The 17,504-nt window shown below is 44.3% G+C and overlaps 2 protein-coding genes across 3 annotated transcripts in view; one reads left to right on the forward strand and one right to left on the reverse strand.

Annotated features, from left to right (window-relative positions):
• TTLL12 (tubulin tyrosine ligase like 12) overlaps positions 1-4,797 on the forward strand; it is a 31,846-nt gene extending 27,049 nt beyond the window's left edge. The window contains exons 12-14 of the mRNA XM_035137845.2: positions 153-221; positions 1,216-1,354; positions 2,299-4,797. Coding sequence (XP_034993736.1) covers positions 153-221; positions 1,216-1,354; positions 2,299-2,450 — 360 coding nt within the window. The 3' untranslated portion in view covers positions 2,451-4,797. The remainder of the gene's footprint in view (positions 1-152; positions 222-1,215; positions 1,355-2,298) is intronic.
• On the reverse strand, positions 4,684-15,670 carry TSPO (translocator protein). 2 transcript variants are annotated; one of them, XM_035137846.2, is made up of 4 exons: positions 15,523-15,670; positions 11,506-11,695; positions 5,648-5,786; positions 4,684-5,011 (listed from the first exon to the last, which is right to left on the reverse strand). In XM_035137846.2, exons 1-4 carry the CDS (start codon positions 15,653-15,655, stop codon positions 4,838-4,840), a joined length of 636 nt encoding a protein of 211 aa, XP_034993737.2. In that variant the 5' UTR covers positions 15,656-15,670; the 3' UTR covers positions 4,684-4,837. The 2 variants fall into 2 exon arrangements, with proteins under 2 accessions (XP_034993737.2, XP_060131179.1); XM_060275196.1 differs by lacking the exon at positions 15,523-15,670 and adding an exon at positions 15,495-15,514.
• Positions 15,671-17,504: the final 1,834 nt, after the last annotated feature.

Below are 17,504 nucleotides of genomic sequence, written 5' to 3' on the forward strand. Positions count from 1 at the left end.
GAAAGCAGCCTTCAAATACAGGACATAAAATTGCAAGAACTGGACCCTAACGTGTAGGGGTGTTGTAAGGATGACAGAGGTGGAAATTGGTAAAGTTGCGTGATAATGCTTAAAAGAATACCTTGCTAACCAAATGGTCTCTTCTTTTTCAGATCCACTATGATGAATTTATTCCTCTCTTTGAGAAACAGTATCCTGAGTATTCTTGGAAATCTGTGCAAGTAAGGCACCTGTGATTCAGTAATTTAATTTTTTTTCTCCTAGTGGTAAAAAATGACCAGAGCTTCATTTTTCTGCCATAGATTACTTTATTATCATAATTATGTCTCACACAAAGGTCATCCTATATAATAAAGTGCAAGTGTCTCTGCGTCCAGATTCCCTGTGTCCCTGTGTCCGCGCTACTGCGCATGTGCCCCACGGACACAGGGATTGGACGCAGAGACTGCACGCACGCACACGCTCTCCCCACCCCCACCCCTCTGCCTACAGTTTACCTGCGGCCGCCAACCACCGCTCCCAGCTGCTACCCCCAGCGACCAGCAGCCAGCGGGCGTCGCACACGTGCGCACGCACTCCGCCCCCCACCCCGGCCGCTCCGCTTTGACCTTTCGGTCTCCAAAGCCCCGTCTCATGCTGGAGGTGCGCGGCAAGGCGGCGGGGGAGAGAAGCTGTAGCGCATCGGGGAACAGAGCCGAAGATCGGCGGGCGCTGTTTGCCAGGGTTGACAAGCCCCGGCAAGCAGCGCCCGCCGATCTTAGTGTCCCAGGGCTTCCCCTCCGTTCCCGCCCGGCTAGTGCCCGTTTACTAAACGGGCTGAATGACACTACGTAGTTAATCCATAAAATGGACCACGGGTTGTTCTAATCATACCTACTGAGATTATCCCCCCCCCCTATGGCTTCAGTAGTGGTTCAAGATTTCACATGGTTGCATCCTGTGTCTTGTGCTAATTTGGCAGGAATAGTCATCAGTAAGGTCGCTTAGACTCAATCACTGCCCCCCTTTCAAATGCTTCTGCTATTATTTGACAAGTTTTTGAGTTGAGCAGAAGGAAGGAGTCTCAACTTAGTCTGAAAGCCTAATGCTTTGTGCGAAAAGGGTCTGTGTTTCATTCCCCGCCATCTCCAGTCAAATCACCTCGGGAAATAATGTTAAAGTTTGTTTGCTCTTACACCTGCATTTATTGCAAATGTGACTTTTTGTTGTTGCTAGGAAGATATTTTCAAGGCATTTGCTGAACTGTTCCAAGCTGCTTGTGCAAAACCTGCACCATTTGGCATCTGTGATTATCCATCCTCACGAGCTGTTTATGCCATTGACCTGATGCTTAAGTGGGATACATCCAGCACTGGTAATTTCTTCTTCTGTCTGGTCCTTTTTGTCCCGCATATTTTTAGGGCTCTTCTGAAATTTGGGAAACCAAAAAGGAGATTTAATTGCTTTTATTAGTGGCTATTATATAGGGACCCAGGTGGCGCTGTGGTTAAACCACTGAGCCTAGGGCTTGCTGATCAGAAGGTCGGCGGTTCGAATCACTGTGACGGGGTGAGCTCCTGTTGCTTGGTCCCAGCTCCTGCCAACCTAGCAGTTCAAAAGCACGTCAAAATGCAAGTAGATAAATAGGAACCGCTACAGCGGGAAGGTAAACGGCGTTTCCATGCGCTGCTCTGGTTTGCCAGAAGCGGCTTTGTCATGCTGGCCACATGACCTGGAAGCTATACGCCGGCTCCCTCGGCCAATAATGCGAGATGAGCGCGCAACCCCAGAGTCAGTCACGACTGGACCTAATGGTCAGGGGTCCCTTTACCTTTACCTATTATAGCTTTGGTGTAGCTAAAGAGCAGAACCTTTAAAGGGGTTACTTTTTGGGAAAATGGAAAGATATTACAGTGTTTCAGAGCAGAGGGTCTTCAAACTTTATGTGTAAAGGGGTGTATATTGAAAAAGTTCTTCACTGCCAGCTGAAAGGGTCTCCTGGAGTGCAAGTGAATAACTTGGGATGTGCAGCAGGTGGGAAGCATTCCTCCTCTGCCTGGCCCTCCTCTCTGGACAACCACCCACCATCCCGGCCACCTGGAACTTGGGTAGCTGGGAAGTTCCCATCTCTCGGGGCCTTTGGGCCTCATCCTCTTCTTCCAGCAGGAGGGCTCCTCATAAGGGTCCTCTGAGAGCTGTCCAAGGTGCAACACAAGTGCTAAGGGTAAGCAGGAGAAGGTGTGTTCCATGTTGGAGAAGCCTCTTTGTGTTTAACATACGTATCTCAATAAAACTGTGTTATCTCTCTCTGTCTTCTAGGCAAACGGTTTATGCAGCCTCAGATTCTGGAGGTGAATTTTAACCCTGACTGCGACAGAGCCTGCAGGTATCACCCAACTTTCTTCAACGATGTCTTCAGCACCCTCTTCCTGGACGAAGCCAAGGATTGCCATGTGACTGCCATTGTCTAGGGCTCGTCTTGGCTATTTTGTGCTTCACAGCGAGATGCTTATAATTTCAGTTCTATGAGCTGCTTATGCAAGAATCTTTCCTGTACTGGCAATCAAGACAGAAATCTACTCAGTCAGGTGAAACATGCATATAATGTGCTTGAAAGCAGTTGTCTGGGTTGCCTTAAAAAAATAATTTTTTTTTACTTTCTTGCCTGTCTCAATTACTTTATCACTAGTTCACTTTCGCAAAGTGTATGTTTTATTGCATTCTGATGCTCACAGAAATGCAGTATCAATTTATTATTTTTTTCTCAGTAGTTGGTATATTTTGTTGGTTACAAAGAAGTATCCGTACAGCTTTTCCCAACGTGCTTTGTGTTTTTATAACTTGCTGCAGATTTACTGAGGCCATTGTTTTTATTAAGACCATTGTGCTCCCGCATCTTAAAAGCCTTTGTTTTACAAGTGAATATGAAGCAAATTATTTGAAAGCCATAGCCGGCTCCTGTGCCCGCAGAATGTCAATAAACCATGTCCCCACAAATACCAGAAGCTGCCTTTGAAATGACACAAGAGCATCTGTAATTTATGTTTCTTGGTGTATCAAGTCTTCACCTTGAGAAGTCACTTCAGCTTCCTTGTTTTGCGGTATAAACCTTACTTGTTTCCAATATTTCCATTCTTTATTCTAGCAAATAAAATGGTTCAGCCACTGGCTTCCCCCTCCTGCCTCCCCCTACACCTTAAAAGCATCACCTTTACATGTTCATCCCTTCCTTTATTCTTGGCCTGACTACAGTGGTACCTCTACTTACGAATTTAATGCGTTCCGAACGCACATTCGTAAGTCGAAAAAAATTGTAAGTCGAATCCCATAGGAATGCGTTGGGAGAAAAAATTCGTAAGTCGAAGCAACCCTATCTAAAAATTCGTAAGTAGGAAAAATCCTATCTAAACCGCAACCAAGATGGCGGACGGAGCTCCGTTCGTAAGTAGAGTTATTCGTAAGTAGAGGTACCACTGTACTGCCCTCCCTTTTAATGAGCTCTTAATGTATTTGAGTTGCAGCACTGCTGGGGCAGGGGATAGTTCCCGATATCCCAGGCTTTTGCCAACAGGGATGGTGGTTCAAACATATTTTTTAAAAGAATTCACCTTGTGACAGGAGTACATGTGTTTTAAAGCAGCAAGCCGACTTCCATCTCTTGCTTAACACAGCCCATCTTCTGCCAGCTGGACAACTCCAGTCAGATAAAATGTCCCCCTGTAATACAGTGTTTCTTCCCTGCAGTGGGGTCTCCAGTACGGCAGCAAAGTAAAAAAAAGTTTTGCCTGGAAACTGAGTCTTGTCTCGCTGGTTTTATGTGGGGCCAGAATCAGGTTGCCTTTCAGCTCAGCCCCTTGGCAAATTGCTGTGCTCTGGTCTTGTTTGTCCATGCCTAAAAATGAGCAAAATGCCACGTCTGCCATGAGCACTTACCGTGAAGAGGCATTAGACTGGAATATAAGGGATTGGTTGTTACAGCACTGCTTTTAAATGCTGAATTCTGCCAGCGCATATCTTTGCCAGATAAGGTGCCATTAGATCGCGTCATATCCCCGATGGATAGGTTCTTCCTTCACTACTGAATACCAGTTGCTAGAAACTGCAGGAGGGGAAGAGTGCTGCTGTGCTCAGATCCTGCTTGCAGGCTTCTCACAGGCATCTGGTTGGCCACCTTGAGAACAGGACGCTGGACCAGATGAGTTCTTACATCTATACTCACCATGTCTGGCTGGCCAGTATCTGCTTTGTTTATAGCATCAACAAGTCTCGTCAAGAGTTTCTACCCAGCTCTTAGGAAGCCCAAAGGGTTTCCTGTGTAGGCCGGGAGACTCAAATACACAATATATTTTTCTATTAAAGGTAAGTTAAAGAAAAGGTCTTTAGTTTCTCTATGAAAATCTCAGCAGGAAGAACTTCCAGACCCCTTGAAGCTCAAGAACTCCATGACTTTTTCTACAGCGCTATTCACCAATGCATGTGGCTACCAGACGGCTGCACCTGCAGGTCAAATGTGCATGCCGCCTCAAACACGGTACTTTCTGAATGAAGACAGCTCATAATCAGACTGCAAACTCTTGTGATGAGCAAGCAATTGGGCGTACGTTTGTGTGTCAGTTTTAAATCAAACCTTGCCAAGTGCAGATCCCAAATCAAGGACATGTGGACATAAGGACAACCTGGCTACAAATACATTCGTAATCACAATTTCTGGGTCCGTTACTGAAGTTTATTAGATTTATTAAGCAATAAACCTGAGACAGCATAATGGTTTAAGCAGTGGGGTGGTGGAACTGGAATCCAACTTAGAAAATGTTTCTTTTTTAAAAAAAAAAAAGCTCGGGAAAAATGTGCATTACAGTTACAGATGTTTCTTATTGCGATTGTCTTTCCAGATACGATAGTTCAGCACAGAGGCAAAAGTTAGCCAGGCTAAATAAGGGTACATCAAATAGGCTGCTGTTTTGTTGACATGGTACCAGACAGTAGTTGTAGCTGTTGCTGCTCCTGTGGTGAGCAATAAAGTCACCAGCCCCTGAAAAAGAAATGAATGGCATTAAAATGAGCTCTTCATATGATCCTAGAGCAGAGAGGGCTACAATTTGGCCACACCCTCCTTTGCCTTGTTTTTGTGCTGATTACATGGCATTTACCCAGTGTAGTACTTGACCCCTTTAACAGCAACATACCCAAATATCCAAGGGTTTTTGTAAAGCAAAAAGTCAAATAGCCAGAGCTCCAAGGATTTTGGTTGGGCTTGCCGACATGATCTGTGTTCATTATTGCTCACATTCCCAAGTCCTTATTGTGGAATCTCCTTCCCTTCCCTCTGCCATACATGAAGGATCTTCAGATGTCTCTGAAAGTCAGATTTCTGGCCAGACTTCACGTGACTCATAAAATTGGACCGCATAATTGCTGCTTTTCGGTTGTATTTTTGTATACCGGTTAGCAATTTATGAATATTAAGCAATTTATGAATATTAAGCACTTTAAAAATGCTTTAAAATTAATTAAAAACAAATAAGCATTCCTCTGACAACTCTACAACACGCACAAGTTTCCCAGCAGGTAATTTATTGCTGAAAGAATTCCCTTAAGGCAGAAAGCTGGCAAACCACTGCTCTAAGCCACAAGGTCACGGACTGACACACAGCATTGCCCCACTTACCCAGCCTGTCTGGTGCTTTCCGAAGAATATGGGGACCCAGGACCAATTTAATGCCAGGTTTCCTGCGTACAGCCCAAGGGGAACCAGGGATTTTTCGTTGAAGCCTCCCAATTCCCTCCACACGAGGTAAGAACCATATCTGAAAGAATGGGAAATGTCATTTGTCAGAAAATGCCGATAAACGCCCAAATGCCTCACTGATAATAGCAGGCGATTTTAATGCCAGAGTGGGAACCAACAATGAACAATTATGTAGCAAACTAAATGGGAATACTGACAATGATATCGCACGTGCCCTGAAAATAGGACGATTCTCCAGAGATAGGGTTGTAAATAACGAAGGCTTACACCTACATGAATTATGTAACAACTTTAATTTGCAGATTGTGAACGGTTCAACAAAAGGGGATAGAAGCGGGCAGGGCCGTCTTAAGCATGGCTGGCGCCGTGGCGCGAACTATCCCTCCGGCGCCCCCCCTCCCGTTTCCGAGCGCGGCTGCCGTGCATGGCGCTGCGCCCCCCTGGCGCCTTGCATCACCCAGCCTTGCCTTAGGGCCGGCCCTGGAAGCGGGGAGTTTACATACTTCTCCCCCCTGAGGATGCAGTGTTAGCGATTACATTTTTGTCCCTTATAATACTATAAATTCAATCATGGACCTCAAAATTGGAACGTGTACTGAAAGCGGCCATCAGCCATTATTGTTGTCTATTAACTTAAAGCATGAAACCAAAATAACCAAGTACAGTATCATAGAACTTTGTCAACACAAACAAATGACCCAATTAAAATGGTCCCAGGAAATGAGTGCAGCAGTGGGGCAAAAACTTACAGCCAACCAGAGAAAACAAGTATTATCAAACTTAAAGACCACTAATTCCCACAGTGATATTTTGAAAATTTATAATGAAATTTTCCAAATGTTCGTAAAGCTTAATACTCCACCTAAAGTTTGGGTACTTAAACATAGCGCCAGCCCTTGGTTTGATGGTGAATGTTTCCAGCTTAAAAGAAAACTGCGCCAAACATTTAAAAATAATCGCACTAAATTAGAGCCCTCTTATTTAGATGAAAAAAGAAAATATCATTACATTCTGGCTGAAAAGAAACAAAAATATGCCACAAAAAAATGGTTACAACTATTCAACTCAATTCAGAGTAAAAATAACAAAGCATTTGGAACCTAGTGTACGGAGGATTGAAAGCCAAAAATCAACTAACTCTTCCACCAATTGCAGAATCCAAATGGTCCCAATACTTTACATATGTATTTAACAATCTACATAGTGAACTTAAAAGAAATGAGGCCACTAAAAATAAAATCGATAAACTTCCGGAGTGGCCAAGGGTAGAAGAAGAGGAAATTTGAGAGAGACAGTTAAAAATTTCAAATCGGGGAAATCTCCCAGGCCAGAAGGTTTACCGAAAGAATTATTCAAGACATTTATAGATTGGTGGGCAGAACCCTTAGCACAATTGTTTACTCTCATCGATAAATATGGGATAATACCTGAGATATGGTTAAGATCAATAATCATCCCAATCTTTAAAAATAAGCCTATTATCAGTGATAGGGAAAATCTACGCTAAGCACCTTTTATCTAAACTCCTTACCTGGATGAAAAATCTAAATTTACCAGGGAAAGAACAAATAGGTTTCTCTAAAGGCTGCTCTACTTTAGACCACTGCCTTATGCATTTGGTCAAAAAATACAGATCCCAAAGGCAATCTAAGATATATGCTGCTTTTGTAGACTTTCGTGGTGCCTTCGACTCAATTGACTGCCCAAAGCTGTGGAGGAAACTCGCTGAATTAAAAATTGACCAGCGCTTACTGATTCTAATACAAAATCTATACTCTTTCAATACCTGTCAAATCAAACTTAACACCAAAGGTCACCTTTCATCAGATATTCCAAACTCAAAAGGGGTAAAACAAGGGTGTAGTCTTGCCCCCTTTCTATTTAGCTGATTTTTAACAGACTTGCCAGATCACCTCCAAAAAATAGAATCACATGCCCCCAAACTTAATCAGAAACCAGTTCCTCTCTTATTATACGCAGATGATGCTGTCTTACTATCACTAATGAGCTTGGGTCTGAAACGTCTTATATCTTCTCTGATCCTTTATTGTGAATCTAACAAACTATAAATTATGAAAAGACAAAAATTTTGGTCTTCTTGAATGGTTGGAAATTAGAGATATGGAAAATAAGAGGGCAAGAACTCCAACAAGTGAAAATCTATAGGTATCTGGGAATTTTATTCCAGAGCCATTTAGGGTGGGCAAATCATTGTACAAATGCCATAAAACAGGCAAAGTGTACCTCATCAGCAGTTGCCCATTTTTTATTATCAGAAAGGTAATAAATTTATTCCTGTGGCCAACCAGATACTGTATTTCAAACAAAAGTGCTATACCAGATATTCTATGGAATCCCGCTATGGGTCCAAGCATATAACAGTGATTTAAAAAAGATTCACTCCAGCTTTCTGAGATGTATTCTTGGACTCCCAACTGTGATCAAATATGAAACAATGTGTGCAGAAATAGGCATACACACAATGGAATATTGGGCTTGGACCACCTCAATAAAATACTGGTTACGCTGCCATTTTCGCTGCTCCCCATCAAGTCTGCTCGCTGATTTGCTCAAGGACTCCTATAAATCAAGATGGTATCAGTACCTTGAAAAAAAGATTGAATCTATAGGCATCGAGTTGGAGCCCTTGTACAATTCTAGCGAGCAATACATTTCCCATAATATCCTAACTAGACTAAAGGATGTTGAGAGACAAAATATTGTGGCAGCTGTAAACAAAATTTGCTCCCCTATATTCTATGATTTAAATATCCTAGATAGCGGAGCCAATTACGTCACTAAGTTAATAATCCCAGCCCAACGTAGGGCTTTTATGTTGGCCCGTCTGAATGTTTTTTCCTCAGCATTTGTCAGGGGAAGATATCAAAACATTCCTAGAAACGAGATTCTGCAGATGTTCCTTGAATGTCCCGAACACTGTAGAGCATATTCTCTTTCATTGTCCATTGTACAATACGCTCAGTCAATGTGTGCTGTCCCCTCTTTTGGGTGGTCTGGAACCCCAGCAAGGTGAAAGTGTGGGATTCTGCCTATCTGACGTTGACCAAAGGGTAACGGTAGGGGTAGCCGAGTTTATTTGCAAAATGCCTAATAAAGGATTGGTAAGTAAGAAAGAAAGAAAGAAAATGGACTGGGTGCATGAGGACACAAATCCTAAACTCCATACTGAGAATAATGCAAAAGTCATGAGACACTAATACTTGCATACAGTACCTTGCCAGGGTTTCTGAGCCAATAGAGAACACTGAAGTCTCTCATCCTCTACAAAGCCACAAATGTCTCTATATATTGCACAGTGTTACTGTAACTATTATGAGTAAATGTTACAAACCTGTTAACAATAATCCTCGATAACCCACCCCACCACAAAATGAGTTGAATACTTGTCACAATTGTTAATGTCAACATGTTTTTTCACAATTATCTATGTATGTTTCCCCAACTTCCATTATTACTAACTATAACTTATTACCTTTCTAGAACATTTCAACAAATTGATAGATACAAGAATTAGAACAGAAATAAAACAATTTATAATCTTAAAAAGTAGATTAAAACTAACTGAAATGAAATGCAACTATTAAACTTTTGGCCCTTTGCCCAAAGGCCTTTCTAAACAAAATGTCCTCTCACCCAAACCTGCCTCCTAAAAGACAGGAACCATCAGGCATCTGGCTGGCTTTTTGAGAATAGAAATTCCATTACTGGGAGTGTCGCAACCAAGGAGATCTTGCTTATTAGAGTGTGAGGACAGTTGGCATAAATCAGGAGACCAAAGCTCAAATTCCTACTCTGCCCTTAAGCTTGCTCAGTGACATTTGCTGCTGGACTCCTCTGATAAGGATAAAAATGAGTTTCTTAGAGGAAGGGTGGAATATATTGCATATGTGAGAAGTAGAAAATAAATGTGAAAACATTAAAAGATGAGGTGGAATGGTCATATTGTGCAGATGCCTGATTATCGGCTTCCAAAGCAACTACTCTATTCTGATCTTAAAAATGGAAAGCGTAGTGCTGGTGGTCAACAAAAGAGGTTTAAAGACTGTCTTAAGGCAAAAATTTAAAAAATGTAGTATAAACAACAACAATTGGGAAACACTGGCCTGCGAGCGCTCAAATTGGAGAACAGCCTTTACCAGAGGTGTCATGGGCTTTGAAGACACTCGAACTCAGGACACAAGGGAGAAACGTGCCAAGAGGAGGAGGAGGAGGAGGAGGAGTTTGGATTTGATATCCCGCTTTATCACTACCCGAAGGAGTCTCAAAGCGGCTAACATTCTCCTTTCCCTTCCTCCCCCACAACAAACACTCTGTGAGGTGAAGGCACGCTTGGCAAATCCACACAGTGATCAACTCCTGCCCGAAAACCAATGTCCCCACCATGGAAGGACACGTGGATCCAGAATCCACAGTCTCTTATGGACTCACTGTTAAAACCATGTTTACCCGGCTACGAGTGATCACCAAAGAAGAAGCAGATGTGTAATCTTAGCTTGTGAAAACTAGCTTTTGCGTTCTCTTCCACCAGGTGGCACTGGACAATGTGGAAAGCACTTTGCGGAAACAACCTGTTCAAACAGACGGGATCCTTTCCTTGTCCTGCTAGCTAGGTCCCAGTGGCAGGGTTTCAAATCCTGCTTTTAATAGGCAACCCAGTCAGATGGGCAGGGCACAAAAAATAACATTGTTATCGTGATTGCTTGGGTATGCAAATACCAAGGGGCAGGGCTACCTAACAGCCATTCCCTAAGCAAGTTCTCACCTGCAAACCACACTATGGCTGCAGCTCTGAAGGAAGCTGTTTCTTGCAAGCAAACAGAAGGTGGAGCATAAGTTATCTTATGAATGTCACGTGGCATTGGAGGAAGGGCCCATCCGTCAGCAGGAGAGCACATGTTTTGCATGCAAAAGGACCCAGGTTTGATCCCTGGCATTTCTATGTGTTGCTGGAAAAGACCTGTTTGAAAGTACTCAGTGAACACAAATACTGATGCACCTGGAGCAATGGCCTCACTCGGCATAAGGCAGCTTCATACAGGGCTACTGCACCTACCCCAGCATTTGTACTAGCAAATGTGCTTGCTAAATCATAACACTAATGAAATGCCCCACTGTTATTTATAGGTACCATACGTATATTTATAGGCATAGTACCAAGTGATACATACCCCAGCCTGTGCCCTTAGGTTCTAGATCAGGGGTCAGCAACCTTTTGCAGCCGTGGGCCGGTCCACCGTCCCTCAGACCATGTGGTGGGCTGGACTATATTTTTTTGGGGGGGAGGAAATGAACGAATTCCTATGCCCCACAAATAACCCAGAGATGCATTTTAAATAAAAGGACACATTCTACTCATGTAAGAACACACCGATTCCCGGACCATCCGTGGACCGGATTGAGAAGGGGATTGGGCCGCATCCGGCCCACAGGCCTTAGGTTGCCTACCCCTGTTCTAGATTGCAGACATCAAAACTTTACATCTCTCTGCAAGTGCTTAAAAAAAAACCTGGAAATGAGCTTTTGCCACAATCTTCAGGAGCATGGAAATTCTCAAACTTCATGTTCCTAAGAATCTCTACTTTCATTTTTTTATAAGCAAGTTTTCTAGCCCATAGGGTAAAATATGGGCATAATCCCTTCAGATATCCAAAACCAGAAGAGAGCTTGATGGGATTTACTTAGGCAAGTTCAGATTTCTTAGTGTACATATTTTTAAAGGCCCTAAACAACTATATTGTAAATATAAGACTACATACCCCATTGACGAATATAAAGCTCCCCAGACAGGGGGGAAGACCCAGTTGGGGGGACGCCAAGATGGCTTCTCCAGTGATTCATACCATGTAGGCAGTTCTTTCTTGACAATCCTGGCTCCCCAAATGCTTCCGGCATTTGGCAAGAGTGTGAAGGCAACAGCAGGAGCCCATGAGGGTAGCACGTCCATTTCTGAAACAAATATGCAAACTGGGTGAGAGTTGACTTTGCAAAGTGCAGTTTCACAAATACCAACAAGATATCAGCAGTGCAGAAAAAGGTGATAGTTGGGCCTATATGCCTTTGTGTGCCCGAGGCTGAGGGTTCGACAGCAAGGAAGGGTTGGTGCCCTGCTGCAGCAACAAACTGGCCACCTCAACTGGTTTCCCAAAGACTGAAGGTGGGGAACTGATTCTGTTGAACAGTGCTGCGTGTTTTCAGTTCCACCAAAAAACTCTGTAGTTTGATTGGTGAGCTCTCATCCAAACATAGAATCTTAGAGTTGGAAGGCACCTCTAGGGTCATCTAGTCCAACCCCCTGCAATGCAGGAATCTCAACTAAAGCATCCATGAACTGGACACAGAATTCCAGGTGTTGCAGAAGAGAGCAGGACTATTACTCTCCCCTTGAGCTGTCTGTGGTTACCCAATCCGTGTGTGTGCATGTGCAATTCAGCATTTTTCAAAGTGCAAATGGGATTCAATTCGATTTAGGTGGAAAGTAGAGGATGAAGGTTGCAACTTTCCCAGGAGAAAGGTATTACAGAAAATACGGCGATGGAAGCAGGCTGCAGAACCAGGGAGGCCAAGCCTTATAAACAGCATCAGACACGGGAAGGTGTTACAGAAACCTGTATAACTTGTTTCAATTAATTGTTCTAACTGTTGCTTAACATACTTAGAAAAGGTTCTTTTTGTGTGCAGCATGGTAAAAAGAGCTCAGAGTTCACATATACTCTACCTGCCTGTTTGATGAACCTGAATTTCTGGGCATGCTCTATGGTAGCAATCCTAGAAGAGTTTGGATTTGATATCCCGCTTTATCACTACCCGAAGGAGTCTCAAAGCGGCTAACATTCTCCTTTCCCTTCCTCCCCCACAACAAACACTCTGTGAAGTGAGTGGGGCTGAGAGACTTCAGAGAAGTGTGACTAGCCCAAGGTCACCCAGCAGCTGCATGTGGAGGAGCGGAGACGCGAACCCGGTTCCCCAGATTACAAGTCTACCACTCTTAACCACTACACCACACTTGCTTGGAAGGAAGCCCCATTGAATTCAATGGGACGTACTTCTGAGTTGACATGGTAAGGATTCCACTGTATCTCACTAGGTTATCCTTCGTGCCATAGTCAATAAAATGTTTATGCAAATAATTAGGATTTTTTAATTACAACATCAGCAGCAGACCAACATGCAAAAGGTAAATGTTATCTCCATGCCAGGAAAAATGTTGATTGTTTCATTTCTCTATATACAGTATCCAGGTTCACTATGAAAGGCACAGGAACATCAGGGCCAGGGTTGTTGTTTTTTAAAGAGATTGACTCTGCCAATCACAGGAATGAGAATTAATTCCCTACTGGAGGCAAATGTGCTAAAGGAAAACTCCCATCCTCCTCTCTTCAGTGTAATTTGAACTCTCTACATAATACATTTGGTAACATAGGGCAGAGGTTGTGTAAGTTATTACATTGCTTCTACAACAAGCCTAACAAGAAAAAGGTGGCTTCAAAAGTAAGAGACGTGATCAATTAAACGTATATCAAGCTGTCCTGTGAAATCAGACTTGTTTCATAATGTTTGCTAAACTTCCCACCCTTTTCTTGCAATCTCTCCATGTAATGGTTGCGGCTGAATTGCAGCCATTTTACACATTCACTATGTTTTGTAATAGCTAGTTCAAGTGGGGCTAGGGATTAAATTTGGTATAATAAAAAAGGCGCTTCTGCTGCCCCCACCCCAAGTAACAGTACCACACCCAAAGTTGCTCATTTGCAGAGTGGACTGGCTGACATCAATTGACAAGCAACACAAACCCATTTATTTCAGTAAATCTGCTTAATTTGGACAGGCATCACTCACTGGACATAGTAGAGGTTAATTGCTATGCTTAAGGGACCCAGGTGGCGCTGTGGGTTAAACCACAGAGCCTAGGGCTTGCTGATCAGAAGGTCAGCGGTTTGAATCCCTGTGACGGGGTGAGCTCCCGTTGCTCGGTCCCAGCTCCTGCCAACCTAGCAGTTCGAAAGCACGTCAAAGTGCAAGTAGATAAATAGGAAGCGCTACAGCGGGAAGGTAAACGGCGTTTCCATGTGCTGCTCTGGTTCGCCAGAAGCGGCTTTGTCATGCTGGCCACATGACCTGGAAGCTATACACCAGCTCCCTCGGCCAATAACACGAAATGAGCGCCGCAACCCAAGAGTCATCCATGACTGGACCTAATGGTCAGGGGTCCCTTTACCTTTACCTTTTAACCAATCCAGGAGCAAAGAAAGTCAAAAGCTCAGGATACGCAGGCTGGGAAATTCATTTTGGAATAAGAATCCACCCAAGAAGAATGTGTCTTTAACAGCCACTTGGCAGGCCAGAAATTAGGAAGTGAAGTGCCCCCCCCCCCAGCATGCTGTGATAAGAAGGTCACTGAGACTCTGGGAACTGCCCTGAGACCTCTGGATATAGGGTGGTATATAAATTCAATCATCAACAACAACAGACCTGAAGGAAGTGAAAACTTCACCCTCATGAACTTTGAAGACGCTCAAACTCAGGACAAAAGGGAGAAACATGCTAAGAGGAAGGCACACTTGGCAAATCCACACCGTCATCAACTCCTGCCTGGAAACCAATGTCCCCACTGTGGAAGGACGTGTGGATCCAGAACTGGCCTCCAGTCACTTACGGACTCATTGTTAAAACCGTGTTTATGGAAGACAATCTTACTCGGCTACGAGTGATCGCCAAAGAAGAAGAAGAAGACCTACGAAAGCCTCTAGAGCCCTGGCATTAAAAAGGCAGCAACAGAGGCAGACTTATAAAGTTGCTTCTCTCCTGTTGAATGCTCTGAGCCAATGTGGAATTGTAGAAGAACCCAAAGCAAGGTTAACTTTTCAAGAAAAGGCACACATCACCAAACAGCCCTAATATGCGATTGATTCAACCCCAATGACCATAGAAGCCCATTTAAATTGTGGGTGCTAGGCAGTTAGTTTTGGGTGAAGTGGCTGGTGATGGGGGCTGTTTTGCTGTAACTGCCCCCATCCCCCCACCCCAAAAAAACTCTGAACAAGTTATACAGTTCTTTATTCAGTTGCTGTGGTTTATCAAGGCATTGGGCAAATTGTTGTATGTACTGTATTATGGTTCCAAGTCTCCAGGAGGGGATGGAAGAGATTTATTTAATGCAGAGGTGTTAGAGGATCTCCTACTCTTTATGAGAAGCATGGAAGGGGGGGAGCCAGGGTAGCACCCCAACCCATCCTCTGCAGCAAGACTTGCTCCTCTACAAACTTGCTCGCCTGCCAGAGGTGGGGATCGCCATTATGGGCTGCTGGAGATGCGCTGCCAGGAGGATTTCACGCCGCCCTTTCAGCAGTTACCATGTTAGCGAGCAGGTGCCGGCTCAGGGCACCCAGGTAACAATCTCTCCGGCAACAGGAAGACCATCGGGGATATACGCGGCCGACTCGGCGGAGCCCCTGCCTTCCTCGCAAGCTGTGGATAACGCCCTTCCAAAGTTAAGCACAACCTCCTCATGCCTGTGCCTTTATATGGACTCCCTTCCCTTCCCTTTTCTATGATCCTGTAGGTTTTTAAGCAGAGGTTCAGGACAGCTCAGTCAGGAGACCTTGAAACTCTTAAATCTCAAGGTCGCGGGTTCGAACCCCACGTGGCAGGTTCGTGCATTGCAGGGGGTTGGACTAGATGACCGGGGGTCCCTTCCTGCTCTACAGTTCCTAGGAAGCTGCCCACGCTCCTAGTCCTCAGTGCGCACCTGCTTTCAAAGGCGTTAGATCCCGTACCTGTGTCTGCTGCTGCTGCTGCTTCCTCCGCTGACCTCGCTGCTCGGAGAAAGCGAAAGGGTTGTGGGAAAGGAAGCGAGGGAGGCCCACTGGGCGGGCGGGAGGCGGGGAAGGGAGCAAGGGGCGCGCCCATCTCGAAGCCGTGGAGAGCAAGGAAGAGGCGCTTTGGAAATGCTTTGGGAAGCAGAGAAAAAGCAGGGCCTAAGTTATAACGCAGAACGCAACCATTTCATCATGGGACCACGGGGCATCCAGAAAATATAACACAATGCAGCTGCATAAGAACAGGAATTAACCGCAGCAGAATGTAATTATGCACGAGCCTCTTACACAGGTGCCCTTAAGTATGTCTGCAAACTTCAGTGAGAGGTGCGAGTTTGCTTTTGCCGGGTCATCTCATTAGGTCTGCTTTGAGACAGAGTCTCATTTCCTTTTTCTCTTCAGATCTTTCATATTTGTCGGAGTTGAAAATCCCTGCTCGCAACTATGTGTCACGAACTGTACAATAGCCAATGCTTTTAAAAAGAGGCGTGGATACGGTTTCTGGTTGTGTGTGTTCATAAAAAAATATTTTTATGGCATAGTATACAAGATGATAATAATACGGTTATTACTATTATTATTACTATTATTATTATTATTATTATTTATACCCCGCCCATCTGGCTGGGTTCCCCCAGCCACTCTGGGCGGCTTCCAACAAAATATTAAAATACAGAAATCCATCAAACATTAAAAGCTTCCCTAAACAGGGCTGCCTTGAGATGCCTTCTAAAGGTCTGGTAATTGTTCTCTTTGACCTCTGGTGGGAGGGCGTTCCACAGGGTGGGTGCCACTACCGAGAAGGACCTCTGCCTAGTTCCATGCAACTTGGCTTCTCGCAATGAGGGAACCGCCAGAAGGCCCTCGGCGCTGGACCTCAGTGTCCGGGCAGAACGATGGGGGTGGAGACGCTCCTTCAGGTATACTGGACCGAGGCCGTTTAGGGCTTTAAAGGTCAGCACCAACACTTTGAATTGTGCTCAGAAACGTACTGGGAGCCAATGTAGGTCTTTCAGGGACGGTGTTATGTGGTCTCGGCGGCCGCTCCCAGTCACCAGTCTAGCTGCCGCATTCTGGATTAGTTGTAGTTTCTGGGTCACCTTCAAAGGTAGCCCCACGTAGAGCGCATTGCAGTAGTCCAAGCGAGAGATAACTAGAGCATGCACCACTCTGGCGAGACAGTCCGCGAGCAGGTAGGGTCTCAGCCTGCGTACCAGATGGAGCTGATAAACTTGCTAAAACGTCTAAGATGTTTATTTGATTGTACTTGAATCTTCCTGCCAAACTTGCCATTCTCTCCTGCAACACCCTTGGAGAACCACTGCTTCAAAACCTGGTCCTTTGCCGGAAACGGACTTTTCCCTTCTCTCTCTGACTCTGTCTGCAAACCAACGCCGGCTTCCTCGGCCATTAAAGCGAGATGAGCACCGCAACCCCGGAGTCGTCTGCGACTGGGCTTAACTGCCAGGCGTCCTTTGCCTTTACCATTATGGTCATGAAAGAAAAACACAACCTTTACTGTTTTATAGTTGCCGTTATTTTTTATTTTTTTGTCAACAGTTTAAGTTAAAGGTAACTTCAACACACCGACTGAGCTCATCAGGCCTTAACTTCTGAGCAGAGGTGTATATCTAATTGCATTATTAGATGGGAAATTTAAGAGAACTTAGAGGATAATAGAAGACAGGAGTGCCTGGTCCATACGGTCACGAAGAGTCAGACACGACTAAACTACAACAAGAGGTTAATAAATGCGCACATCAAAGTCACCAGAATGTCTATGGGGATTAGAAATGTCTATGTTGCACAAAAGAAAAAAAGTTGTGGAACCTTAAAGAGTATCAGATTGGAGACTATCTCCCTTTACATCTTCACACTTTAAACATATATCTAGAAAACTCTTTAATTCTGTCTCTTTAATTCTGTGACTCACAGTACGC

The sequence above is a fragment of the Zootoca vivipara genome, chromosome 5 (genome assembly GCF_963506605.1).
Source record: "Zootoca vivipara chromosome 5, rZooViv1.1, whole genome shotgun sequence".
Lineage (NCBI taxonomy): Eukaryota > Metazoa > Chordata > Lepidosauria > Squamata > Lacertidae > Zootoca > Zootoca vivipara.